The following is a 27,659-nucleotide window of genomic DNA, read 5'->3' as shown; positions in this document are numbered from 1 at the left end:
AGCACTTTCACCACTTATGTCAGGCAAGAAGTGATTGACGTAGAGGGCAAGGGGAAAACCCAATCTCTTTCTAAGCAGAAACAAACTAAAACACCCCAGGTGACCCGAGAGAAGTAAACTCCAGAAGGGAAACAAGGCCTCTTCTTCCCTCCCTGGTGAGTATTCCTGTTATTCCGTTATGGTTTAATATGCATTCGTAATTACTTTTAATAAATAGTATACCATAAAGCTTTTGTTATAGATTAAATGTAAACTGAAAGGAATGTAAACATATGTATTGTTAATTATAAATAGATAAGTAATGGCATAATAGATGAAAAAGGCTTATTCAGATGTATCACACTCATTTTACTTCACCCACCAACTGTCGCATGGTAGAGTAGATTTTTTTGTCTCTGAATATGTGAATAACTTGACTTGCGTTTATCTTTTTACATATTTAATAAAAAAAAGTATATGTTAAAATCTTCATAGATCTATAGACTATTTAAATTTTTACTGTCAACATTAGCATTTAATGAGCATGTGGATATGTATAGGTTGTACATGTATGGGTTTACATGCATTATTGGAGAGAAGGGTTGTTTTTTTTTTTTAAGTGCCAAATGTTTTAGCAGGAGATGTAGGCTCCGTGTTTTGGTACCATACACAGTAGCCTTGTCGGGCATCTGTATTACTCAGAAAAAATTTTAGTGAAAATATAAAGAGAAAAATAAGAAGAAAAATTCCCTTGAGAAACAATTCCACTTGCAAAGACCTGAAACTCCAGCAGCAAATGCAGGTAAAATGAGGTAAAACAGGACAGGCCTGGGGAAGATGGGACTAAGGAGTAGGCACCAAGGGAGAGACTTCAGGATGGTCCTGAGGCAAGCTCTGCAGCAAAAGAGAGAGGAGAACTCAACAGCTTTTTGAATAAGGATTTTTTTTCTTCCCAACCCTGCCCTTCTTATAACTGACCTTGGCAAAAAGTAAGGTGATTTGTAAATGGATGTGTATAAAGTTTAAAACAAGGAATAAGTAGGAAAGTTCATTAAAACCTAACCCAGAGAAACCACCTAGAAAAGTACAGTATTCGTTTGTAGGGAAATCACTGTCCACCCAGTGGCCTGCAGAGCTTGGAAGTATAATGGATGAATGCTGTTGCTTCCAGAAGGAAAAATAATCACCATACTGTTTTCAAGCACCACCTAGAGGTCAATTTAGTTTCCTTACTAGGCTATTACCAGTCTGACTGTGAAAAAAGATTTTATTTATTTAATTTATTATTCATTTATCAAAGAGGAGAGGGGGAAATAAAAGACAGAAATGCAAAGATAGGAATAATCCTATTGCCTAATTCAGCTTTCCCTTGAGTACATTCTTGACATAGTGGGGTCTATAAGCCAATCTTCATATGGTAAAAGTCTTCCTGCTGAAAACAAACACATTTCTTTTGACCTCAAACGTATTACAAAAGAGAAAAAAAATCTTCAAAATTCTGGTGTGTCTGCAGCTTATTTACAAGAGATTTGTTACAGATTATGATGAGCAAAAGTCCCTTGTTATTCATACATACTGTGAATAAGATTCAATCTGAGATTCTCTCAAAATAATCCATGAGTTCCCATTACTGGTAGAGGAACAGGGCTCTAAATCACAGACATGTAAATCTTACTGGAATTCTGCCATATTCCCAGCCTAAGATAACAAACAGGTTTTTCATATACATTTTTTAAAACTCCTAAGATCCTAGAGCATTAGTGTTCCCCAGTTTGAAAACCAAAATTCTAGATATGATTGTTGTGATTATTAAGACTGATGGAATTACTATAGACTCACAAATTCTCATTCTCAGGGCAAACAGAACAGTACTAAATACAGTCTGCTTCCAAGAGGAATATCAGATCATTCATTCATTCAGCGAGTATTTGAGTTCCTACTGTGCTAGGTGCTGAAATCAAAACTTCCCAATGGACATTTAACCACTCAACTCCTCTATCACTAGACTTAATACTTTACCTAACTGGGAACTATAAAGTACACTCCTTTCTCAGTGGGAGAGGTTAAAAGCAATGGATCTTCTTGTGTAAAAGAAGTAAAAATCTGGCAGATATATTGGACTCTGGAGGACCATAAGAATGATAGGGGGCCTTTGGACCACAGACTTGAATCGCAGTCAGATGAACCTAAATCCCTCAACTGGGTAAATGAGCACATGTAGTTTGCATTTGCGTTATAGGAAAGTTCAATGATGTGTTAATGTAACTCTGAACTTAACCACATTATTATCCCCAAAAGAAAACAATTTCAGAATCTCTCAGTTGAGGGGAGCACAACAGTTCCCATTCCAACCCTTACCTGAACAAGACTATGTGTAATACAACATATGTGATAAGGGGTCATTCAGCCTTAGATTGAAAATTTCCAAGGAAGCAGCACATTATGTTTATGGATACCCCTAATTGCTAGAAAATTTTTTCTTACCACTAACATAAATTGGCTCTTTACAATCTTCATTCATTGCTAGATTTGGAGTCAGAAAAGACTTGAGTTCAAACTCCATCTCTTACATTTACTAGCTCTGTGACCCCAGGCAACTCATAAACTTCATTGGCCCTCAATTGCCTCATCTATAAAATGAGAGGATTGATGAACTCAATGACCTCTAAGGTTCCTTCGGTTCTAAATTTATGATTCTATTGTTCCAATACAACAGAACATGTAGGCATTTCCCTGTGTGGCAAAATTCCTCCCCTTTTATCTTGATGTTATAACATAATCTCTCAATTCATTAGTTACGTTATACAATAAAACTAAAAAGAATAATTTTTAAAGATTCCTTTGACTCATTTTCCAAGATGTGTTCAAAATTCTGACTACTTAAAATAATATTTAGAAGTGTTAAAATGTTGGAGAAAGACAATTCCCATAAATGTGTTATACTTTCATTTCATCTAATCATACAGTCCAGTCAAGAATTATTTACTAAAAACACAATATCCTGGTTATACAAACATAATATGATCTCTCTAGCATCTCCTAGGACAGTTTTTCTGGCTTGATACATTTCCTAGAAATGGAGTATAGGAAATTTGAGCTTGAATATTAGTTTAGGAAAAGAACCTAGTCAATCAGGCCTATATACACATACACTTTTCTAATATCTGGACAATATTCAAGGCATAGGGAGAAAGCACATATTACATTTCAATGTGAGAGTGACTTTGGAATTATTGTTATGTATCCCCTGAAGCTTTCTTTCCAGATACCAAATCCTTGACTGAAGACATTCTCACTGTAAACAATACAACATGTAAACTAGAAAATTACAGATCAGTTAATCTATCCATTCACAGGGTACTGAGAAAACACTTTCACTTCAGTGCTATGCATTTATTGTTGTATCTTTGTTAGAGATGAAAAAAAAAATTACTCTTTAAGACCAAAGGTTTACTTAGGCACAGAGTGGATGAATATATTTACCTCAAAGGTGAGTAAACTCCTATCAACAATAATCCAAGAAAAAAGACCCCAATAGCAGCATTCATTCAGAGAATTTGTATCATTACCTCTTCTCAATTCACAAGAGTGGAAGTTATTTTTGTATATGAACAAATTCCAAATGGTCTTGTGTGTGTGAGTGTGTGTATACTGTGTTTATCCCATGGAGACATTTTTATAAAGTATATAATTCTTAAAACTTGGAACACACATGATTATGTAAACCATTGACTGTTTGGGAGAAGCCCTCAGCATGGTTTCTGTGGATAAAACTTATACTAACTCAATTTACATAGACCATAAAAATAGTACCTAGGACCACACAGTTATGCATCAAAGCATGACAACTGGAAATAACTTCACTTTGCTCTGAAGGAATATAATGATTGTCCTAATCTAATATACTTCGTTGTGAATCTGTTCCAGTTAGTTTTATTGGCTTTAATTCTCCTGGGGTTTCCTTGCTGCATTGTAATGAATCTCCCCATTCTCATGTGGCTGTGCCTAAAGATGAGAACATGTATGGAAAGCACTTGGCAAACCTTAAAGGGCTCTTACAACGTCAGCTGCTATTTTGTTTTTATTCTAGGACAAAACTATAAATTGTGGGGAGGGTTTCTACAGTTCTCCATTAAGTACCTGCCAAACAAGGCATGTGGTTTTACTTTTAGGATTAAACTTATCAGATGGTACTGAAAAAACCAAATTAGGGTTCCTGAGCAGCTTGACTTATAAAAGCTACTTCCTGAAATTCACTATGACCACCAACTCCATGATTCTTAACTGTAGCTTCTGCCCAAACTTGGACGTGGGAGGAGGAGGAGACGCAGAAGGAGCTGGATGCCTCCTGCCTTCTAAGGTATTTCAGGTATCCTGCAACATCCATGACATTCATTCTGTTTTCACAGCAGTCCAGTGAAGAAGCCAGCAGAGTCATGCATGCAGGCTTGTCCAACCATATGAGGGCTCCTTGACACAGGGCCCATGTGTTCACTTGGCAACTTCCTCTGAGTTTTAGAGGCACAGCCACACACTCCAGGCTGGTTAGAATCCTCTCTGTCCTTCTGAACATAAGCCAGAAAGAGACTGGAGAGATGGAGATGTGGGAGTATGGAGAGGAAAGGCTAAGAAACTTCTTTCTGTGAATAGCTCATATTCAAGACACAAGAGAAGCACACCACTTTAAATATGGATTCCATTATATTCATTAAGTGTATGAAGATACTTTGGTCATTCAGGTACATTGAGTCTCATTGTTCCTAGAAAGAAGGAATATCAGGGCAGATCTTGACTGTTCCTTGATAACAAATACTTATTCCTGGGCACGTTTCTTCATGGAAAAGATGTGAATGTTCAAGTGTTGACTTAATTGTCTCCCCTAGAAGACATGGAAAGAAATGGGAAAAAATAAGTTAGAGAATATTACTTGATTTCCTTTTCCAGCTATAAAACAGTAGTGATAACCCTAGATCAACAAAGAAAAAAGATTATTCTTCAGGGGAAGTAGAGTGCAGAGAAAAGAACATTGGATTTAGAGACAAAGTGCCTTGTTCAAATCCTGGCTCTGCCACTACCTGTGTGACCCTGGGCAAGTCACTTCATTTCTGGACATCAGTTTCCTTGTTTGTAAAATCATAGAACTGAACTACATGACCTTTGAGGTCCCCTCTAGTTCAAAATCTATGATTCTTTCTCTCATCATTTTGTTTCACACTGAAGTATCCCTTCATTGCTTCCAAGATACCATAACAATAGCTCTATCACCTATACAAAGAGAGATGAAGTCTAAGGTCATACCCAGTTTTGTACACTTAGGAAAAATGGCTTTTATGTAGACAGAAGATCTTAATTTCTATTTTGGATTACTTATGTGACTTATGTTCATGTATTTCAACATGCTGACATAAGGATCATCATGGTATAGTGTGGGTAGAGCATTGGACCTAGAGTCAGGAAGACCTGGGTTCAAATTCCATCTTAGACCCTTAATTGCTATGTGAAATTACATAGATAATTTGACCTCCCAGTACCATCTGTAGAAGGAAGAGTTCGGATTCAACAGCCTCCAAGGTCTCTTCAAATTCCAAATCTTTTAGTCTTATGACCACTGTTTGGCATTTCACATATCCAGAGCATTAAAAAAAATGTCACATAACAATTTAGGAGTTATGCTCTTAATTTTTAGGTTACCTTGAGCAATATTTGCCCATTAATTATGAAATTCTTAAAGGCAGGGACTATCTTTTGCCTCTTATGCTTAGCACAGTGCCTGGCATATAGTAGGCTCTTAATAAATGTTTCTTGATTGATTGATTGATTGATTGATTGGAAGACTTGATTTTTTTTAATCTTTATTTTTTTCTCTGAAGATCTTAATAAGACCTGTAAATAATTGCTTTTATTGCACATAAATGATCTCTCCCTGGGATGAACTCGCATATTTATGTCCTAAACAATTCATATGCTAAAAGGAATAATTCAAGAAATTTTTTTTAATCCCTTAGTTAATAACATCTCACACACTATGGCCCATGTGTGCGTCTATGTACACACTTAATACATTTGTATAGCACTTTAAGGTTTGCAAAGCACTATACATATACGATCTCTTTTAATCCTTATAACAACCCTGGGAGGTAGAGCCTGTGATGATCTACATTTTAAAACTGCACCAATGATAGCCATACAGCTGGTAAGTGTCTTCGGCAGGATTTGAACTCCAGTCATCCTAACTCCAAGTCCGACGTGCTGTCTACTTTACCACCTACCTGCTTCATAAGAGGAGGCAGTATGACCTTAGGGAAATTAGATGGAGTCTTGAAGCTATTCAGGGATGGAACAAGGGAAGAGAGGCAGAACAAAATGGAGTCTTCTTTTTCTCCTCTCTTCCCTTCCCCTCACTTCTGTGGATTGCAAGATGGAAACAAGGCAGCGCAAGCAGCAGCATTTAGAGAGGGGGAAGGAGCTAATAACTGCCTAAGGCAGGATTTGAATTTGGGTTTTCCTGACTGCAGGGTCAGCACTCTATTACTATTACTTTTAATTTGCTATTGTAAGGAAAGAAGACAAACAAAAAAAAGATGAGATATTTACCACACACACTCCATAGTGCACATGGGCCATTGTGGTTAACGCAGTGAAAGCCATGAACACAGATTCCTCCAGTCTCCCCAGAAGCCCCGTTACAGCTGCGAAGACCACCAAGGCCAATGGAAACAAGAGGTAGTGGAATGACTCAGATCTGGTGTTGCTCATTTGGCAGACAATCACTCTGCACTGTTGCAATAAGAGAAAACAATCCCATTTTAAAGTTAGATGGGGGAGCCAAAGTTGTCTAAAGGAAGCATGTTAAAAGTTAATGTTATCTATTAGGTTTCCTGCTATTCCTGCCCAACTCTCTCCCAGGCTTCCTACTCCCTAAACACTCACCTTCCTATTTCTGAGGACTAGATCCAAGGGTGAAGTTTAATGGGAAATGTCTCTTTTCCTTCTATGTTGGCAGAGAGAAAAAATATGTATGTGAGGTGCCTAGCAAGCAGGATGAATGGATTTTATTGTTTTCCCCCTTTTCTCCTTCTAAACAGCCTCCTCTCCCCCTTTTGAATTTATTTCTGAAATTTTGCCACTATTCCTGTTTATTCAGACTTTTAAAAAGCACAGACAAATGACAAGTGATAAGCTCCTGCTTGGTGCTAATCCAGGAAAGCTTTGTCAAAGCAATACTTCAAGAATGACTAGCCAATTGGGTCTAGACCAGTCAGAATAAGTGAGATTGCTGTTGTTCAGTCATTTCAGTTCTGTCTGACTCTTTGTGACCCTATTTGGGGTTCTTGGCAAAGATACTGGGTTTATTTGCCATTTCCTCCTCGAGCTCATTTTACAGATAAGGAAGTCAGGCAAACAGGGCTAAGTGCCTTGCCCAGTGTCACAGAGCTAGTAAGTATCTGAGGTCAGATTTGAACTCAGGAAGATGAGTCTTCCTGATTCCTGGTCCGCCACTATATCCACTCACTGTACTACCCACCAGTAATACTATTTACAACAACCTCCTTTTCACCTAAGTAGCAGGACTTCTTGTTGAACTTAATATTGAACCTTCTCCTTACCAGTGATGCTATCTCCAATGTATTGAACATTCACCAAACCCCCAGATCCTACAAGGTGCAGAAAGCACCAGCCTCACAAAGAGTGAGGACCCCCTATACACTCAGGGGAAAGGAGACTGGCTGGAAACACAGTGGCTGTAGTGGTCACACAAAGCCAATTTTCTGAAAGCAGTCCCAGACCACAAAGAAGACTGGACTGAGGTGTATATTAAGCCCAACTGTAGATCTAAGAAGATGCAAGCAATTCAGAATTCTAAGCATTTGACACCTGGAGGAAACAAGAAGAGAAGGGGTCAAATGATCTAGTCTAGTTTCATTTTTTTTTCTTGCCTCCATAATAAAAATTTTAACATTTAACTTGAAACTTAAAAAAAAATCTTATCAATTTAGAGTAGAAAGGGAACCAATAGTCTATTCCCCTCATTTTACAGATGAGGAAACTGAGGCACAAGGAGGTTAAATTACTTGTGCCTCCTACCCCTACTTAGGGAGGGGAGGGGCCCTGTGTTTGGGCAGATGTAATCTTGGGATGACCTCTCCCTAATGAGATAGTGACCAGGGAAGCCAGCAGCTTTTGACCCTATACTCACTAGTTTGGCCTCTTTCCACCAAATGAAAGTCATGTAAAACCCCATCACAAATGGTGGCTAGTGAGTAAACCCATTTATCCAAGCAAATAGTGAGCAGAAATTGGAGAAGTTACACAGATTAGAACAAGGTTGAGGAACGTGTGGCCTTGGGGCCTTTGACATTCAGTCAAAGGGTCACACTTGAGGACCTGGAAGGCCACAAGTAGCCTTGAGGCCGTACGTTCCCCACCCCTGGATTAGAATATACCAGAAAATACACAAGAATGAATGAACTCTTTAGACGGGCACAAGAGACGAGATCTTGGTCCAACCAAGAGAGAAGCCCCAATGTCACCCAAGGGGAAACTCCAGAGTCTCAGGGAGCCAAGCTAGAAATCAGGTATGTGTTAAAGACCTAACTTCACCTATATCTCTGCTTTCCAAAATCTACCTCTATCTCTCAATCCATGGAGAATGCCTCTTCTCCAATCTGAAATCCCATTCTCCAGGCAGCATGCAGCACAGGACTGCCCCTTCTCCACCCATCTTGATGGGAATCAGGTTACAATCACACAAGTAGAATGGTGCAATGGAAAAAATGCTTGAATAAAATGACCTAGATTCAAATCCTAGCTCTGTACTTATTGCTAGATGACCTTGGTCACCCTTGTCTCTTACAGTCTTTTTTTCCTTCCTTTGTAAAAAGGAAAGAGTTGTACTTGATGGCTTACAGGTTCTTAATTCCAGTCTTAAATCTATGATCCTAGGATCATATAGGTGGTAAGAAACAGAGCTGTCAATTGAACACAGATCTTTTGACTCTAGATTCAGTGTTCACTCCACTACATCACATTGCTTCTCAAAAAAGCCCTTTCCTCACAAACAACCCTGCATTAGTACTTCCTGAAAGATCTGAGCATAGTGGCCCATTGCTTCTAAACCAGGGGTGGGGACCCTGCAGCCTCGAGGCCACATGTGGTCCTCTAGGTCCTCAAGTGTGGCCCTTTGACTGAATTCAAACTTCACAAAACGAATACCCTTAATAAAATGATGTTAAACTGTGAGGTTTGGATTCAGTCAAAGGGCCACACTTGAGGACCTAGAGGGCCATATGTGGCCTTGAGGCTGCAGGGTCCCCACCCCTGTTCTAAATCCTGCCATGGGGAAGGCTGATGCTAATGAATCACCTGAGTTCAGGAATTCTGAGCTTTGGTAAAGCTACAGTTGATCAAATGACTTTTTGCACTGAATCTGAGTTTGTTATATTGTACCAATATAACAATATAACAAACCCTGGGCATGGAGGTCCACCAGGCTGCCTAAGAAAGGACAAATCAACCTAGGTTGGAAAACAGGCAAATCTGTGTTTCTGCATTGATCAGGCAGTGGGATCAGATCCATGAGCTGCCACTGCACTGAAAGCCTGGATGAGGGAGCTGGGAGACCCAGTTTCAGAAAAAAGGGGAGGGGGAGAGAGATGTATTTCCTGATGGACGACATCTACGTTTTGGCTTCTAGAATTGGGATGTTGAGAAGAAAGGTAGAGAAAAAGGCTAATCCATCTGAAAGCCTTGTAGCCAGAGGAAACAACTATATCCTTAAAGACAATTAGTTCAAGCTATGCCCTCATATTCAGTGAGGCAAAAGGAAAGAAACCTAGGACGTGCTTCTAGAATCCATGAAAGTCACATAAATACATGGTACACAAATAAAATTATGAATAATAAGTGTCTGTGATAACTCTTAATACCATGTTCTTAATTACCCCCAAAGAACCAGTCAAAGGGTAATGAGCTTATAGTAATGGGACCTGAGTTCTTCGAAAGTCATTTAGCCTCTCTAGGACAGTTCCCTCATCTGTAAAATGAAAGGTTTGGTCTAGATTACTCTTCTACCTCTAGATTCATAAAATGGAGCACATAAACAATCAATTATTAATCATTCAAGGGATGAATAACCATGTAGGTTATTCAAGTCCTTTGCTTTTTTTCCTCTCCAGTTACCTGACTTTCAACAACCTGTTTTGCTATTGATTCGCAACTGTGATAAAAGATTAAGGAGAATAATGAAATTGAAGCCAGTAATTCTTATGAAGCTTGGTAGTTGTCTATGAATATGTTTTATCCATGCCAACCCTGCCCACCATCAGTACAGACAGATAGCTGAGTACTAACTGGGTACCGTAAGCAGAAATAATTACAACTTACTGAAGACATAGCAGTGAAGAAAAAAATGGATGACAATGTGATTCTTTGTAGTATAGAAATTAATTTTTTTAAAAAAATTTAGACAAGTATCATCTAATGTGTTTCCTAGTCACCTACTTTGGAAGGTTAATTTTGGAAATGCTGAGAAAAGTCCATTACTTTGGCAAGAAAAAAAAAGTTATTGGTGACTTTTATAACAACAGTTTTAGTTGAATGGTGAATCTAGGAGTCAAACTGTAGGAAGCCAAGAAGGGAGTGGGTTAATAGGAATAAATATAATTTCCTATATCAGAATTTAAAAAATCAACCTCACAAATAAAAGACAGGGAAGTCTGGTTCCATATCAGTTCAACTGAAAAAAGATCTGGAGTACTATAATGGCACACAAGTTTCATTATGAGTCAATTGCATGACACGGCAACCAAAAAAAGCTAATGCAATCTTTAAATTAATCTTAATCTCACTGGCCCTGGAGTCAGGAGGACCTGAGTTCAAATCTGGTCTACAACCACACACTTGATACTTACTAGCTGTACGACTGACTCTGGGCAAATCACTTAACCCCAATTGCCTCCCCCCAAAAAATTAATCTAAATCAAGCTAAGTTTGGAAGACCATCTAGTAAAACGGAGATGATGATACTATTGTGCTCTTTCCTTATGACTGCCGAAGTACTGTGTTGAGTTCTGGGTGTCACAGTCTAGAGAGTCTATTGGTAAAATGAAGAGCAGCTGGAGGAGAGGGAATACATGAAGTTGAAGGGCCTCAAAATCATACCACAGGAGGACGAGTTGAAGGAAATGGGATAGATTAGTATGGGAAAGAGAAGTCTAAGGAGGGGAGCATGTTAGAAACTCCAAGTATTGGAAGAACTGTCACCTGGAGGAGAGATAAGCCTTGTTTTGTTCAGTACACAGGGCATAACTAGGATGAATAGGTCTGAGTTGCAAAGATACAGATTAGACTTTACTTAAAGGAAATATTTCTAAAAATAGAGTTTTACAAAAATGGAAAGGGCTGCCTCAAGTGGTAATAAGTTTCCCCTCACTAAAGGTCTTCAAGGTTCTGGATACAGTTAGAAAGGATTCTTGTTCACACACAGGTTCCGTAAGTTGGCCCCCAGGGTCCCTTCCAACTCAGATATTCCATAATTATGTTTGATTCTGGGAAAGGGAAGGAAAAAAGGAAGGGAGGGGGAACTTATTAGGCACTTAATGTGTGCCATGCATTATGCTAAGCACTTTACAAATAGTACATTTGATCCTCACAACAGCCCTGTGAGGCAGGTGCTATTAATATACCCATTTTATAGTTGAGGAAACTGAGGTAGGAAGAGAATAAGAGACTTGTAAATAGTAGCTAGAAAGTACATAAGAACCATGAAAATGGACTTCATAAAAAGGGAGATCTGAGCCTATTTAACGCATAAAAAATGGAGTCTGTAGAGGGGGGTGATGATTGTGGTTATAAGGAATTAACATCTCAGCTACTGCTAACCGTAACAGGAGGTCCAAAGTTTTGTGTTTTTTCCCTTTAAGATATCAAAAAAAAAGAGTGATTTAAGGTAAATTTTAACTTATCTATAATTCTCAAACTATGAAAAGAGAATATTCATGCTAAAGCAACTCATGTGCCATTACTTGCTACTGGGTAAAAATAATGAAACTCCGAGAGTATAAGGATTTCAAGGAGAAAAAAATTGCCATGACAACATACCCTCGGCCTACACAGGAAATATAAATAGGAACAGCCAGCCAGAAGCAGAAAATTAAAGGAAAATGTGACTTTTTCTAATTTGGAAATGTGATTTCAGCTACCATATTTTAATTCATTTAACTCAAACATGAGAGCAGGCAAAAATGCTATTTACCCCCTGGTCCAAGAAGGCAGGGAGAATGGTGATACCCAGGTCAGAAACTGAAGAGTTGGGAAATAGATAATTTGGGAACAGTGGGTTCCATAGCATATTTAAAAAAGAAATGAAAACAAACAGATGGTAATTTATTAAATGAAAACTCCTACTTTTTCCAATAAGGATGCCCTTGGCCCTTATCAACTTATTTTCAAAATGTTTGCCTAGTTTCACAAATAGAAGCTTTTGTCCCTAACACCATAAAAAAAATGATGAAATGGCAATAATAAGAGCTAACATTTATATAGCATTTTACAAATACTGTTTCATTTTATTCTCTCAACAATCCTGGGAGGTAGGTATTAGTATTATCTCCATATTTCAGATGAGGAAACTGAGGCAGAAAGACTTGCTCAGGGTCACACAGCTAGTAAGTATCTAAAGCTGTATTTGAACTCAGGTCTTCCTGACTCCAACTCTGGCACTCCATTCTCTGCACCTATAGTTACAGGATTTGAATCCCCTCTCTGCTACTTAAAAGCTATGTAGTTTTGGCCAGGTGGTTAGCCTCTTCGGGCCTCAGTTTCTTCCTCATACATAAAGTAAGGGTTTGGACTAGATGATGCCTCTCTCAGGTCTAAATCAATCCTTATGATGCATGTACACTAAGCCCAGTATATGGCAGGCTATATGATACAGTCAACATTTAACATTCGCCCTTGCAACTTCAAGCATTTGCCTGATTTTATTAGTAACTTCATTTCACTTTCATGTTGATAAATGCGCACATTCACAGCAGAAAAAAGATGAGAGGTGCAAGGGACAAGTTTGCAGAGTGGATGGCATCCTACTAGACACTTCAATGGTCTTGTTCACCCTACCAATGTAAAGAGCTCTCCATGTATTAGCTGCCTATTTTCATTGTTTGCCTTGTGTTGCAATTGTGTTGCAATTATGCTCCCACAATGCAGTGCAAATGTTTTGGGCTGTAAACCCAAACATGCAAAGTCAGTGATGCAGCTTAGAGAAAAAAAAAAGTGTTAGATAACCTTTATGCTGGTATGTCTGCACCTGCCGTCAGCCAAATCGACCAGTTGGCTAGAGGCATAGAGGCAGCAAGATCATAGATCTCAGTCTCAAGGTTAAATGTCACCTCATCTCTACTATGCTCCCATAATCCAAGACCCTTAAGCATCTCAAACAGGCCACGAGGCAGACATCACTGATGGATTAGTTTAAGCTGGTGCATCCTTCTCCATCTTTATCGCCAACCAGCAGCTGTGAAGGATTGAGTGTCAAAGGTGATATTGAGACCTAACTAGTCTGGGCATCTTCTGACAGCAGGGACTGAAGTCCCTGCAACCTCTCCCTTGGTTTTCAGAGGGTGGCCAAAGTAGAAAGGTTTACAGCAGTATAGTATACAGTACAACACCCTCACATTGCCATCTGACATAGTGGAAGGTTTGATTCAGGTTTAAAATGTTCTAGTTTTAAGAATTTTATTTACTATCCAGTATTTATGGTACTGTAGATTTCATGTGTTATGAAAAGTGAATATTGTCCATAATCAGTGTTTTGTTTTGTTTTTATTGAAATGTTAGCATAAAAGGTCACAGAAATCTAGGGAATGACTAGCAAGAAAAATGTTTTTGCATGTTACCAATTTTAATTTTCTTTTGTATACTTTTTATGGGTTATTTCATGGTTACTGTGTTAAGAAAAGTGCATATTTTCAGAATTAATGTTTTGTTATAAAGAAGTACATGAAGAAAAGTATATTTTCAGCATTCTCTAGTGAAAGATTATAGTTTTGGGTGGTCACGGGAATCTAACCCCATATTTCCCATAGGTTTAATGTATTAACATTTGCATTTTTTACTTCCGTGCACATTTTCTAGGAACATTACCCTCATGAAAGTTGAGGATTGACTGCATATTAAAATTCATATTAGGCAGTGAGGTATTAATAGATCCTTAACTTTAGGAGTTAAAAGTTGTAAGAGACCAAATTTCCCTACCTTTTTCTCCAACTTTTCTATTACTACAACATCTACTGGTTCCTTCTAAAAGATTTACAATTTCACTCATTTAACAATAGTTTTCACTGAAGAGGGTAGAAAGAAGTAGAGTAACCAGTATTCCTATTTCTCTAGCTATACCCTAGGATCTGTTGGGAGTTTGACAGGCCATAGCCCAAACACTAAGCATCTATAAATTCCAAAAAATCTGGGGGTTGGGGTATTAGAAAACCAAAGACCTGGTCCTTTGCTCCAATGTGTGCCTTCCATTTAATTCTACATCAGGAAATTCATAACCGCAAACATTCCTTCTTATGGAAAAAAATGCTAGATCAATATATTCCCCCAATAGTGCCACAGTTCCTTTTCATGTAGGTTAAAGTGTATTTTCTTTTCTCCTCGATGATAAACCACAGAGCTGATCTCTGTTGGTAGTAAGTGACAAAATCAAAGTCCAAAAAGAAAATCATCTATTAAATGAAAACTTCTAGATAACTTTCCCCAGCAAGGATGCCCTTGTCTCTTGTGTCAGACAGGCAAAAGAAAATTCAAGGAAAGCATGCCATTTTGCTAACACTTGACTCCTCTGCACATACTCTTTAAACAGCAATACTGGCCAGCTTGCTGTTCCTCATACACGCCACTCCATCTACCAATGCCATGCTTTGCATTAGCTGTGCCCCCTACCTAGAATGCTCTCCTTTCTCCTAGCTTTCCTGCCCTTCTTCAAGACTCAGCTCAAATCCTACCTTCTATAGGAGGCATTTCCTAGCCTCCCCTGCTGCTAATGCCTTCCCTGAGATTACCTTCCATTTACACTGTATATCTTTTGTAAGTATATCATGCTTCACATATTTAATATTACATATTTACATATGTTGTCTCTTCCAATTCCAATCCCTTCTTGAAAGCAGGGACTGTTTCTTTTTTTTTTGTTTGTTTGTTTTTTAATTCCTAGTACTTGGCACATAGTAAGCACTTAATAAATGCTTGTTGACAATAACCATTTTAAAGTAATAAGCCAATATGTCGGCATCACCAAATTCAGAGTCTGTCCCACCAAATCCTCTACACCGAGTCATGTGAACATACCCCAAAAGGAGCCATTTGATTTAACTTCAGCATCTGGGCACCTCAGGTCTAAGAATCATCTCTGGAGAAACCGGTCTACTTTTTGGGCAGCAAAGTGGTACAGTGGATAGAGCACCAAGCCTGGAGTCAGGAATTTGTGCTCGTGGTTCAGTCGTTTTTTCAGCCATGTCTGACTCTTTGTGACCCCATTTGGGGTTTTCTTGGCAAAGATGCTGGAGTGGTTTGCCATTTCCCTCTACAGATAATTTTACAGATGAATAAACTGAGGCAAACAGGGTTAAGTAACTTGACCAGGGTCACACAGCTAGTATGCTAAGGACAACCTGAGGTCAGTCCAACATCAGACACTTACTAGCTGTGTGACCCTGAGCAAGTCATTTAACCTGTTTGCCTTAATTTCCTCATTTGTAAAATGGAAATGATAATAGCACCATTAAATGAGACGATAATTGTAAAGTGCTTAGCCCAGTCTCTAGTACAAGGTAAGTGCTCTACAAATGTTAGTTGTTATTATTAATTATTATTATTATTATTATTATTATTTTACTACTTAAGCAAAATTATGAAGGTTGAGAAGAAAATCCAGAAGGCCTAAACCTAAACCATCCCTTTGTCTCCAGGCAGGACCTGAATTAATGCCATTTCAAAATGATTATAGCTATCTAATGCCTAAGGCACACAGTGCCCCATTTAGACAAAAGCAAGACTGCTTAGAGAATTGTGAAGGTCATTTTGGATAAGTGCTCTCTCACCCAACTACGCAAGTGTGAATCTTTTGGATACTTACAGCAACGCTGGAGAAGGCAACACCAACCATAAATAAAAATAATCTGGGCTGCTTGATTAATATATTACATGGAGATAAAGCCACCCAAACAGTCAGGAGGGAAAACAGGAGGGCAGGAGACACTAAAGGCAGCAAAGCTTCATACAAAGAATCCTGCTTCAGTGTCTTCCTCTGGTACGCCCTACAACGCAGAGAAATAAAAACGCCGGTTTTAATATTAGAGCACAGGCCTAGAGTTAGAAAAACAGACTGAGCATGAGGAGACCTGAATTCTGAGCTCTGTTACTAATGAGCTTGTGACCCTTCACAAGTCATTTAGACTCTCTGAACCTTATCTGAAAAACGAGGTTAATCCAATATTCTGCTTAATAGGGAGTTTTGTGATTGTCACATATGGATTGTCAAATGTAAGTAATTAGAATAGAATAACATAGAAAAATATATAAGCACAGAACTTTGATCTGCAAGAAACCTTAAAGAATATTTAGTTCAATACCTTGTTTTACAAATGAGGAAACTGAGGCCCAGAGAAGCTGACTTGCCCAAAGTATTAGTAATTAACTAGCTGTGTCATGTCAAACCTTTATGTCTATGTCATTTACCGATTTTGAGCTTATCTTGGTATACAATGTGAGATGTTAGTCTCTACCTCATTTCTGCTAGAATGCTTTCCAGTTTTCCAACAGTTTTTGGTCAAATAGTGTGGGTTCTTATACCAGTAGCTGAGATCTTTGGATTTGTCAAATTGTACTTCCTTGCTTCTCTACATTGTGTACCTAATCTGCTTCACTGATCAACCTTTTTGTTTTTTAACCAATACCAAATTCTTTTTGTTCATTCATATTTATTTTATTTGTAATTTATGGGATAAAACAAGCATTTTCATAGCATAGAAAAATAAAAAAATGATTGCACATGAAACTGAAAATTATGTACAAATTGGTATTCCATTTATACATATATAATAAATTTTTATATATGTATATGTATATATATAAAGTGTATATATAATAATTTTTTTTTTTTTCTCCCCCCCATGGCTGCCATTAGACACAAATAGGTGTGTATGTGTATACATATATATACACACATACATACATACATACATACACACACATACATATACACAAACATATATACATATATATTTATTCCATACATACTTCTCTATTTATCAGTTCTTTCTCTGGGTGCAGATAGCATCTTTCTTCATATGTCCTTTGTAGTTAATTTGGGTACTTCTAATAGTTAAAATGATTTATTCACTCATTCTTAAAACAATATTGCTGTTACTGTATACAATATTTTATTGGTTCTGCTCATTTCAGTCTTTGTTATTTCATGCAAGTCTTTCCATGTTTTTCTAAGATCAATGAGCTCATCATTTCTTATAGCACAGTAGTATTCCATCATAATCATATACCACAACTTGTTCAATTTGTACCAGATTCTTTTGATGATTACTGCTTTGCAGCATAGTTTGAGATCTGGTAGTGTTGGGCCCCTTTCCTTCTCACTTTTTTTCATTATGTCCTTTGAGATCATTTTTTGCTCTAATCTCTGGTAATTTGATTGTTATGGCACTGAATAATTAAAGTAGAATTATAGTTTTTATTATACTTGCTTAGCCTACCCATGAGCAATTAATAGTTCTTCAATTATTTTAATCTGTCTTTATTTGTTCAGTGTTTTATAGAGTATTCATATAGTTACTATGTGTCTAGGCAGGTAGACTTCCAAATATTTTATACTTTCTGCAGTTATTATAAAGGTATTTCTCTTTCTATGTCTTCCTGTTGGCTTTTGTTAGCAATATGCAGAAATGTTGGTGATTTACATGGTTTTATTTTATATCCTGCAAGTATGCTGAAATTGTTAATTGTTTCAATTAGTTTTTTAGTTGATTCTCTTGGGTTCTCTAAACCATTATATCATTCACAAAAAAAAAAAGTGGTAATTTTGTCTATTTGCCTATGCTTATTCCTTCAATTTGTCTTCCTTGTCTTATTGCTAACAGCTAGCATTTCTAGCACTGGTGATAATGGGCATCCTTGCTTTATTTCTGATTTTATTGGGAAAGCCTCTTATTTATTCCCATTATTACAGATAATGCTTGATCTTGGTTTTAGATACATTTATGTTGTGGTTGTGATTTGCCCTTCATTCTCAAAGAGGACTATGACATCAGGGAGATGACATGATTTGCAGTTGAGTTTGATTTGAGGGAAGGACGGCTGTGCAAAGTCACCAGCCTCACTTTCTCCTCCAGAGCCATCTAGGTCCAGTGACCAGATATCAATCAGGATGACTGGAGATGGCCCAGGATGCAATGGGAGACCCAGATTTATGTTATCATATTAAGGAAAGAGACATCTATTCCTATGTTTTCCTGTGTTTTTAAAAGGAAAGGATGCTGTATCTTGTCTGAAGTTTTTTTTTTTCCTACATTCTTTTTTGCATGCTCATTCTCCCAGCCTATTTCCTGACTTCAAACTTTATGTCAGGACCAGGCTTTGTGAACTTTTGGAGGGAATATCTGGACTTAGCTTTTGACATCTTGGATCCTCTTGTGGCTTTTCTGAGGGTATGAATGTTGTGTTATTCCAGTATCTCAGAGACAGCTCAGGCTGAGGGTTCACAAGCTTTCATTGCTCCCAGAGTAGTCTGATCCAGGGCAAAATCTGATCACGGCCATCCTCATCTGAGTCCTACAAATTCCTACTCTAGGTTGGGATCTGAGCAATACACCTGTGTTCCTGGCTCTGGTGCAGTTCCAGTGAACTATGAGCTCTTCAAATGCGGAGACTATGTTTTGCCTTTCCTTGTACCTCTAGCATATAGCACAGTATGTGGCACATGGTAAGCACTTAATAAATTGTTTACTGAGTATTTACTTGTGGTCTGCTGCTGGTCCTAGTTACCATGAGCTGGAAAGTTCTGATGGTTCAGAGTGACCTAACTGCAGGCTCTTTTTTGGTCTGAGATTCCTGCCCTGATTATGCCCCTGCAGGTTTCAGATTTGGCGGGGGGATAAAACTGAGACCCCACTCCACTTTTGGGGGCAGAGTAACACAACAGCTGCTTGTGTCTGAACTTGCCCTTTGCTCAGTACCCAGCCTAAGGCCTGGGACTTCTCCTTACTGGAATGCCAGCCTCAAGCACAGGCACCCTCCTCAGTTTATCCTGGATATGTGACCCAGAACTGGGCAATGAGCAATAGAACTACCAGCTGGTACCTGTTCTTTCATACTGCACAAGGTTGGGCCCCTTTGTGTGGCTCTGAGAACTCTTCCTGTAGTGGTCCACTTTTAGTAGCTGCACATGAATGTTCTGTGCAATGTTCTCCTGGTTAGACTGTCTCCAGTCTCCATAGATCTGTCCGTCTCTGATATACCAATCTAAGCTAGAAAGATGACCCACTATGATTTTTTTTCCCTTGGAATTCCAAAACAGGACTCATTCTTATGTATTTTCTAGGTCTTTGTGGAGAAATTCTGATGCGGAGCTAGGCCAGGGGTGGAGAACCTGAGGCCTTGAGGCCACATGTGGCCTTCTAGATTCTCAAGTGAGGCCCCTTGACTGAATCCAAACTTCACAGAACAAATCCTTTTATTAAGGGGATTTGTTTTGTGCAGCTTTAGTCAAAGGGATTTACTTGAGAACCTAGAGGGCCACAGGTGACCTCGAGGCCACAGGTTCCCCACCCCTGAGCTAGACTATCCTTCCTGCTGCTCATCAGTCTTGGCTCTGCCTCCTCAATTTGTCCATCAGTTTACACCTCCCCACAAAAACATATGTGCTGACACACATTAGCTTTCTTATTTTAAAATCACAACTCATATTTTACCCAAAACAGTATTACTGAGCTTGAGATTATCCATCTTATTCATCTGAGTAATTTTTGTATCAGGGAAGTTAAGTGGTGCAGTAAATAGAGTGGCCAACCTGGAGTCAGGAAGATCTGAGTTCAAATCCAGTCTCAGACACTTACTAGCTGTGTGACCCTGAGCAAGTCACTTAATCCTATTTGCCTTAGTTTCCTCATCTGTAAAATGAGCTGGATGAGGAAATGGCAAACCACTCCAGTATCTCTGCCAAGAAAACCCCAAATGGAATCACAAAGAGTCAGATGTGACTGAAACAAAATAACCTTTCTAAACTTTTGTATTGCTTTTAAAGCTCAAATCCTCAAATTTCAAAGAACCCTAAAGGCAATTCCACAAATTTTTAAAGCAATGGCCACATTCCTGGAAATAAGTGTCTAACTTTTGAAGGTGTCTATGCTGAAAGGAACAGCATTTAATTTAAATGTTTGTTGAAAAAAAAGTTGAAAATGTTGGGGAAAAAATGAGCTTCAAGACATCCTTCTTATTTCTCAATTTCTCAGAGCTAGTATTTCTTGAGAATATGAAGCCTGTCTGCAGTTTCATGAGATGCACATTTCAAGCATCTAGGATAATTTCTATTTTGTCTGCATTTTAAACCACTCCATGTGTACTGAAATATAGGGATTCAACAACAAAAATAAAGGCATAGAAAACAACCACACACACAGACACACACACAGACACACACACACAAAATAAGCTGTTAAGCTTGTACCGTGTTAACACGGAGAAACAAGTGGAATATTTTGAATCACTAGATAAAACAGTACTATTCATTAGTGATTTTAACAGATTCATTTTTACAAATGTATGTGAGGACATGCTAAAAATGAGGACTAAGTTTGATGACATGTAGCTATATATGACATATAAAGAGCAAATATGAAAATAAGTGACAAAATATAGCAATTTAAGGTTTGCAAAGTGCATTACAAACATTCTCTTCAGAGAGCCTCATAAGAGTCATGCAAGAGAGATATTATAGCTATTACTACACCCCTATTTAAGAGATGAGGAAAGTAGGACTCAGAGGTTAAATGACTTGTCCATCATCATATGTCTGACTAACAAAGAGGCAGAATTCAAACTCAGATCTCTTCCAATTCCAAATTTCACACTATTTCCACTTACACCACATGATCTCTCATGATGATCCACCTACCCCAATCTCAAAAAGAGGATCTCATGTCAAAGAACTGAACGTTGACAACAGGAGAACATCCATGAATAAAATGTCCAATTCTACTTCAATGAATGTCCAAATCTACTACACAAAAGGCCAGAATTCAATTCAAATAATATTGCTGAACACCCAAGCTTCATGTATAATGAACGCACTCAATTTGTTTAGGATATCAATCAGGACATAAGCTATTGTTTTTATCTGAGTGCCTACTATCTTTTAACATGAAAAGCACACTTACGTGTAGATGTTGTACAACGTCTGTGGGAGAGAAAGGAAAATGCTGCAGGCTGGAAAACAGACAGAAGATTTATGAATGGTCATTTATTATTAAGCTCCCATGAGAACAAGCCTGTACTGCAATGATAATAATGGAAACACGCTGCTATCTGACAAGGAAATTCAAGGGGGCTTCAATCCTACTTCCATTGCCAGCTTCATGAATGGCTCAAGTAAACCAGCATTGGAAATGGTTCCAGGAAACAAATGTTTTCAGTGCAATGATTTTTTAAATTTTTATTTTTCCTTGTGATGAACACACATGTCGAGAGTTGAAATTTCCCCCAAAAATATACATTGCTGTCAGATTTTGCATTCATTCAAGTTGAGGATCATTCTGAATGCTGAATTGATTCCAAACAATAATAATGATAACAACAACAATAAAGAGCTAGCATTTCTACAAAGTGCTTTACAAATGTTAGCTCATTTGATCCTCACAACAACCTTATGAGGTAGGTCCATTATTAAGGAAACTAAAGCTAACATGATGACTTGCCAAGGGCCATACAGCCAGTAAATATCTGAGGGAGGATTTGAACTCAGGTCTTCCTGACTCAAGTCCAATATTCTATACACCTTGCCATTTAGCTTCCTCTATGAATGATGGCTAAATTCATGCAAACACAGACAACTGTTATCAGCTGACAGCAGGCTAACTGCCAAATGATGAGCAAAATTTGAAAAATTGTTCTAAAAATAACTAACATTATTAGTTTTTATATTAATCCAGCACTTTGGGGTAGGTCTTCTTCAATAGATCTGAGATTTCATCCATGTGAAATCTCCCTTCATCCACAGCTTCTCATTCTGTGTTGTTCTTGTTCATTTTCCTTCATATATCCTCCACAGGGGATTTTACCCAATAAGCCAGAAACCTCCTTTGAGATCTTTTAAACATGCCATGGCTATCTATTCTCCTTCACTCTTAGTATACCACCACCTCCTATTCAGATCATACCTCCTCAATGAAGTATTACTTGCATGTAGGTCATCATTGGAAGGGTGACACAGTGAATAGAGCACTGGTTGTTGAGTCAAGAGGACTTGAGTTCAAATCCAGCCTCAGACACTTACTAGCTGTATGGCCCTGGGCAAGTTACTTAACCCTGTTCGCTCGCTTCCTCATCCAAAAAATGAGCTGGAGAAAGAAATGGCAAACCATCCCGGTATCTTTGCCAAGAAAATCCTAAATGGGGTCATGGAGAATTGGACACAACAAAAATAAAACATCATTGGAAATATACTGCAGCCTTTTTGTGCCACTGACCTAAGGGTCAACCATGCTTTTGATAGTTCAGGGATTGTGTGTCTTGTTTCAAGATTCACAGACATATAGCATCACCCAAAGAACATTTGTGTTTATTTAAAAAATTAAAAAGATAGGCTGTTGTGCCAGGATGCAGCTTGGGAGCATTAAAAGAACTGCATAATTTCCCAAGTGTAATCGCCCACTCTCTTCCTCTTATTTAATTCTGGGCTCAACTCACTGTCCATCTGCCTATGTACTGATGGACTAATTGGATGGACTTGCCTTCCAAGTGCACATCACGGAGTGGCCAATAAACATTTTTTTATACATTTAGCTTTCCCTAGATGGACTGTTAGGCTTAGCTCTTTTGAGTAATTAGGGATCATACTGAACAAGCCCTGTGCCATTTGGGTTTGATGTAATCCAGCACAATATTATCCACAAACAGGTAATATTGGTAGTGAAAGTATTATCCACATTTTACATAGGAGGATTGGAAGTTGAGAATAATGAAGCAGTCACAACAGGATCAACAATTCAGAAACCAGTCCATTATTCTGTGATCAGGACAGAAAAATTTTAATTAAATTAAAATTTAAGAATTAATTTTTTTAAAAAACACTGATATTAGGCTGGTTTTTAGCATCAAGAGAAGAAAACAAGAAAATCTGAAACCAAGTATACCATATAATTCTTTAAGTGGAAACGACTTTAGCCATTGTTTACTTTCAGCCTCTAATTTTACAAATGAAGAAACTGAGAATCAAAAAGGCCAATTGAATTACCCAGTATTATACAATGAATTAGTTTAAACCTGAATGTTTTGATAGTAATCCACAGTTCTTTCCACTTCACCACATTGCTTTAAATTTCTACCTAAAAATAACGGCCACATTTATGTTTTATATCTTTCCAGATAAGAAACTGGATGCATCATTAATCAAGGATTAATGTTTTTGCCTTGTAAAGTTGGAGGATATACTGATAATTGTACCCTTTTTTGGGTCCACACTGGCAAATGACAGAAAAACACTTAAGTCCAAATTTAACTGAGTTGAATGTGTGTGCCGTAGCAGCATTTTGCCTGTTAAATGAATTTGCATTGGATTAAAAAGCTCAGTCGACATTTCATTCCAAATCTTCCTGACAACACTTTGCCCTTAGGAACTGGACTTCATTAGGTGCAATAGAGATTCATTTGTTCCCTGTTCAGCTGATCTATCCATCAACCATGTGTTATGAAGATGAAGTGATGGAAATGAGAGATTTCCTGAAATAATAAAGTGATTTACATAGGGTAGAGGAAGACCTATTTTAATCTGCTTGATATGAAACTTTATCATTTGAGAGGACTTAGTGGATAGGAAAAAAATGGAAAGCAGAAGTATCATGAACTTGGAATGAATGGTACTAGAAGAAGCAGTTAGACCTCCACCTCCTGCTGGTTCTACCACAGGTTGCCGAAGGGAAATATTCACACAATCTGTATTTAGGCAATACAGTGTTCAAGTTTTTGACACGGATTTCTTTGTCAATATACTTACTTTATCCATCTTTCCTTTTCCTTTTCTGGAATGGAAAAACTCTCCCTAAAATAATGAGGCAGCTGAAAGACTTGAACTCCAAAGAGGGAACCTAAATATTCTCTTTTCTACTTGTATACATTGTCAAAATTACTGCTTGCTGGATTTTCTGAGTTTAATGAGCACTGCAGCCAAGCTATGTTTTCTATTAAAAAGAAGGGGTATTGAGACAGAAGTTCAATAAAATCTCAAGTAAAATATAGTCATTCTAACATCTGCATTAAATTAGAGGAGACACAAGACAAAACACTGACTCTTGAGGTTAAATCTAAATTTCCTGCTGCAGTTCTGAAGAGATTGAGACTTTAGATCAAAAAGCCAACAAAGAAAAGCATGAAACATCTCAGAGTAGAATTCAAAAGTTATTAAATGGCAACAGTTGGTTATTTCTTTGAAGCATCAGTTTAGTGAGCAATTATCCACTGACCACAAACAACAATGAGTAAGAACTCTGCACTGTGTAAAATTCGTATTCCAAGATGAGAGAGCCATACCTAAAGATCTGTGATTTTAAACTTTCTTAAGAATAGCTAGGTAGCTCGGTGGAGAAGGCACTGGACCTGAAGTAAGGAAGACCTAAGTTCAAATCCAGCTTTAAAAGCTTATTAGCTGTGTGACTCTGTGCAAGTCATTTAGCCTCAGTTTCCCCATCTGTAAAACAGGGATAATTTAACATCTGCCTACCAGAGATGCTGAGAGACTAAAATGAGATAGTATTTGTAAAGTGCAAACCTTAAGGCAGTATATAAATCCAAGTCTTTAATTATTATCGTATATGGTCTTGATAAGCTTTCTATACCTCTCCCCTAACATGCTCTTCTACCATTGTTGAGTTTCTCTCCTATGTCTTCCTAGAAAAAAGGATCTTTTTGGTTTCCACCTGGAGCTCATGGATCAAATATCATCAAAGGACTTCCCCTCCCACTGCCCAAGGAGAGACAGACAGACAGCCATTTTCTTCTCTTTCTCTCCTTCAGGACAAATTGTTTTTGTTCCAGTGATGTTTGAGTTTTCCAAGGGAGAAAAACAGCAAAAGAAGAAAATCAGCTTAAAAAAACAGAAGAAAATAAAAGTCAACCAAAAGAGAAAAGGGGGAAAATGAAAAAATTAAACCATTATTTTCCAAGCAACCAGAAGCAGTGACAGCTAGAAAAAGTAACAATACAAAATAATGTGACCCTTATAGCTGTAGCCTCCTGCTACATATACCTGTGTCCTCCCTGCATTTTCCATATATTTGGCACCAGCCAGAGAAGGAAGTACAGAGCCTCAAGCACAGCCTCAGGGTCTCTCACTGGAACTCTTGCAGAATTTTAATTTAGTTTCATTGTTGCCTTTGCTTTTCATATCACATTCATTTTCAAACTTTAGATTAAACCTACTCCATTGACCACTCAATTCTACATTGTTCAAATATGTGTGCACTCTTGGCATGAACAAAACAAGATATTGTGTATCTCCTACTAAAATGTACGTTCCTAAAGAATTGGAATCATGGCTTTTACCTCTAGTCTCTCTCTCTCTCTCTCTCTCTCTCTCTCTCTCTCTCTCTCTCGTCTATGATAGTTTCAACAAGTCATAGATGCTGCATAACCATTTTAAGGCCCTCAATTGATAATCATTTTTTTCCATATACTTATTTGTTTCTACAGGTTATATAACTAAGTGAGGGACTGTCTTTTGCCTTTCTTTTTATCACCAGTGCTTAGCACAATAGGCTTAATTAATAAATGCTCATTAATAGACTTAATAAAAGGGTGACCAAATGCAGAGAAAATCATGGCTATGGGGATTTGCAAATGGTACTTGGTCCTGCTAAGAAGATGGATCTTGGGGAAGGACCAATAGGAGGATTATCAGGGCACTCTACTGCCTCCACTTCCTGCTTTAAAAATTCATGGGAGGAGCAGCTAGATGGCTTAGTGGAGAGAGCACCGGCCCTGAAGTCAGGAGGACCTGAGTTCAAATTTGGCCTCAGACCAAACACTTGACACTTACTAGCTGTGTGACCCTGGGCAAGTCACTTAATCCCAATTGTCTAAATAAATAAATAAATAAATAGGTTTTAAGAATTCATGGGCATCTTTCTAGTGAGAAGTCCAGTCTTCCTATGTTAAAGACCTAGAGAGATATCCTGAAAACGTGCCTAGATCTCAAGGAGTATTCTAGAAATGGATGCAAAGGCTTTGGGTATTCCTTCCTGATTTAAAAAAAATTCAGTAAAGATTTCTAAGAGCTCACTATGGACCAAGCAGAGCCATGACTAGCATGTTCTGATGAGGTTGATTTTTTAAACTCGAGTGTAACTGACATTTTTCCCTCAGAATTTCCTTTTGTTAAGATTTAACCTAATGCTCCAGCCTCACAAGTTCTTTTTTAGATTCAGTCTATTATTCAGTGTGTTTGCTATCCCTCCTAACATTGAATCATCTGCAGATTTTATTTAATTGTTATCTATGCCTTCATCCAGGTTATTATAAAACATTCAGTAGAACAGATATTGGTGAAGAACTGGTCATAAAGTTTAAAAAATATTTAAAGGTTTTAGTGGACTACAAGGTCAATATGAATATCAGTGTGACATGGCAGCCCAAAAAGCTAATGGTATCTAGAGCTACATTAAGAGGGGGATAGCTTCTAGAAGAGGCATAGTGGACAGAGAACTGGCCTTGGAGTCAGGAAGACCTGGGTTCAAGTCTTGCCTTTGGTACCATAATGGTTGTATGACCATGGGTGAGTAATTTAACCTATTCTTTCCTGATTGATTTGTTGTTCCACTCTCCACAGTGGCCGTTCCAAACTATCCTGTCTTTCCTCAAAGATCCCCAGCCCTCCTTCCCCTCACTCTCTCAGCTAAAAGCTTTGCATCATATTATATGAAAAAAGAATTGCACTGATTTACCAAGATCTCTTCCTTCTCCTCTTCTCACTCAGTCATCTCACCTCGGTATGTCCTCCTTTATTCTGCTCTCAGATGAAAACGTCATCTTTCTCCTTGTCAAGAGCATGAACCCTTGATTCCATCCTCTTCTGTCTCCTCAGCAAATTGAACTCAATATTACCCCACTCTCTGTTACCCACAATCTCTCCCTATCTACTGGTTCCTTCCCTGCTGCCTACAAACACATGCACATCTTCCCCCATCCTTAAAAACCCTCATTTGATCATACTGTTCTCTATACCTAGAATGCCTTTTTCTTCTTCTCCACTTGTTGAATTCCTATCTATACCCTAAGGACCAACAGACTTTTCCATCTGTCCTGCAACTGAACCTTCCTGTATCTGTTGTGTCTCTCTCTATTAGAAAGTTAACCTCTTAAAAGCAGGGGCTGTCTTGCTTTTCTATTTGTGTCTCCAACACTTT

General features: G+C 38.1%; 1 protein-coding gene across 2 annotated transcripts in view; it reads right to left on the bottom strand.

The window, feature by feature from the left end:
- Window positions 1-3,357: 3,357 nt before the first annotated feature.
- Window positions 3,358-27,659, bottom strand: part of LOC110212513 (ethanolaminephosphotransferase 1-like) — a 155,522-nt gene continuing 131,220 nt past the window's right edge. Inside the window, exons 7-10 of one of the 2 annotated variants that reach the window (XM_020992498.2) lie at window positions 21,423-21,471; window positions 16,112-16,292; window positions 6,574-6,756; window positions 3,358-4,858 (exon numbers count right to left, since the gene is read on the bottom strand). In XM_020992498.2, coding sequence (XP_020848157.1) covers window positions 4,793-4,858; window positions 6,574-6,756; window positions 16,112-16,292; window positions 21,423-21,471 — 479 coding nt within the window. In that variant the 3' untranslated portion in view covers window positions 3,358-4,792. The remainder of the gene's footprint in view (window positions 4,859-6,573; window positions 6,757-16,111; window positions 16,293-21,422; window positions 21,472-27,659) is intronic. The other variant, XM_020992499.2, reaches the window with a different exon arrangement.

Source organism: Phascolarctos cinereus, unplaced genomic scaffold, assembly GCF_003287225.1.
Source record: "Phascolarctos cinereus isolate Bilbo 61053 unplaced genomic scaffold, phaCin_HiC Scaffold_4;HRSCAF=312, whole genome shotgun sequence".
In the NCBI taxonomy this organism is placed as follows: domain Eukaryota; kingdom Metazoa; phylum Chordata; class Mammalia; order Diprotodontia; family Phascolarctidae; genus Phascolarctos; species Phascolarctos cinereus.
The sequence above is the reverse complement of the archived record's forward strand: the minus strand, read 5'-3'. Positions and strand labels throughout refer to the sequence as shown.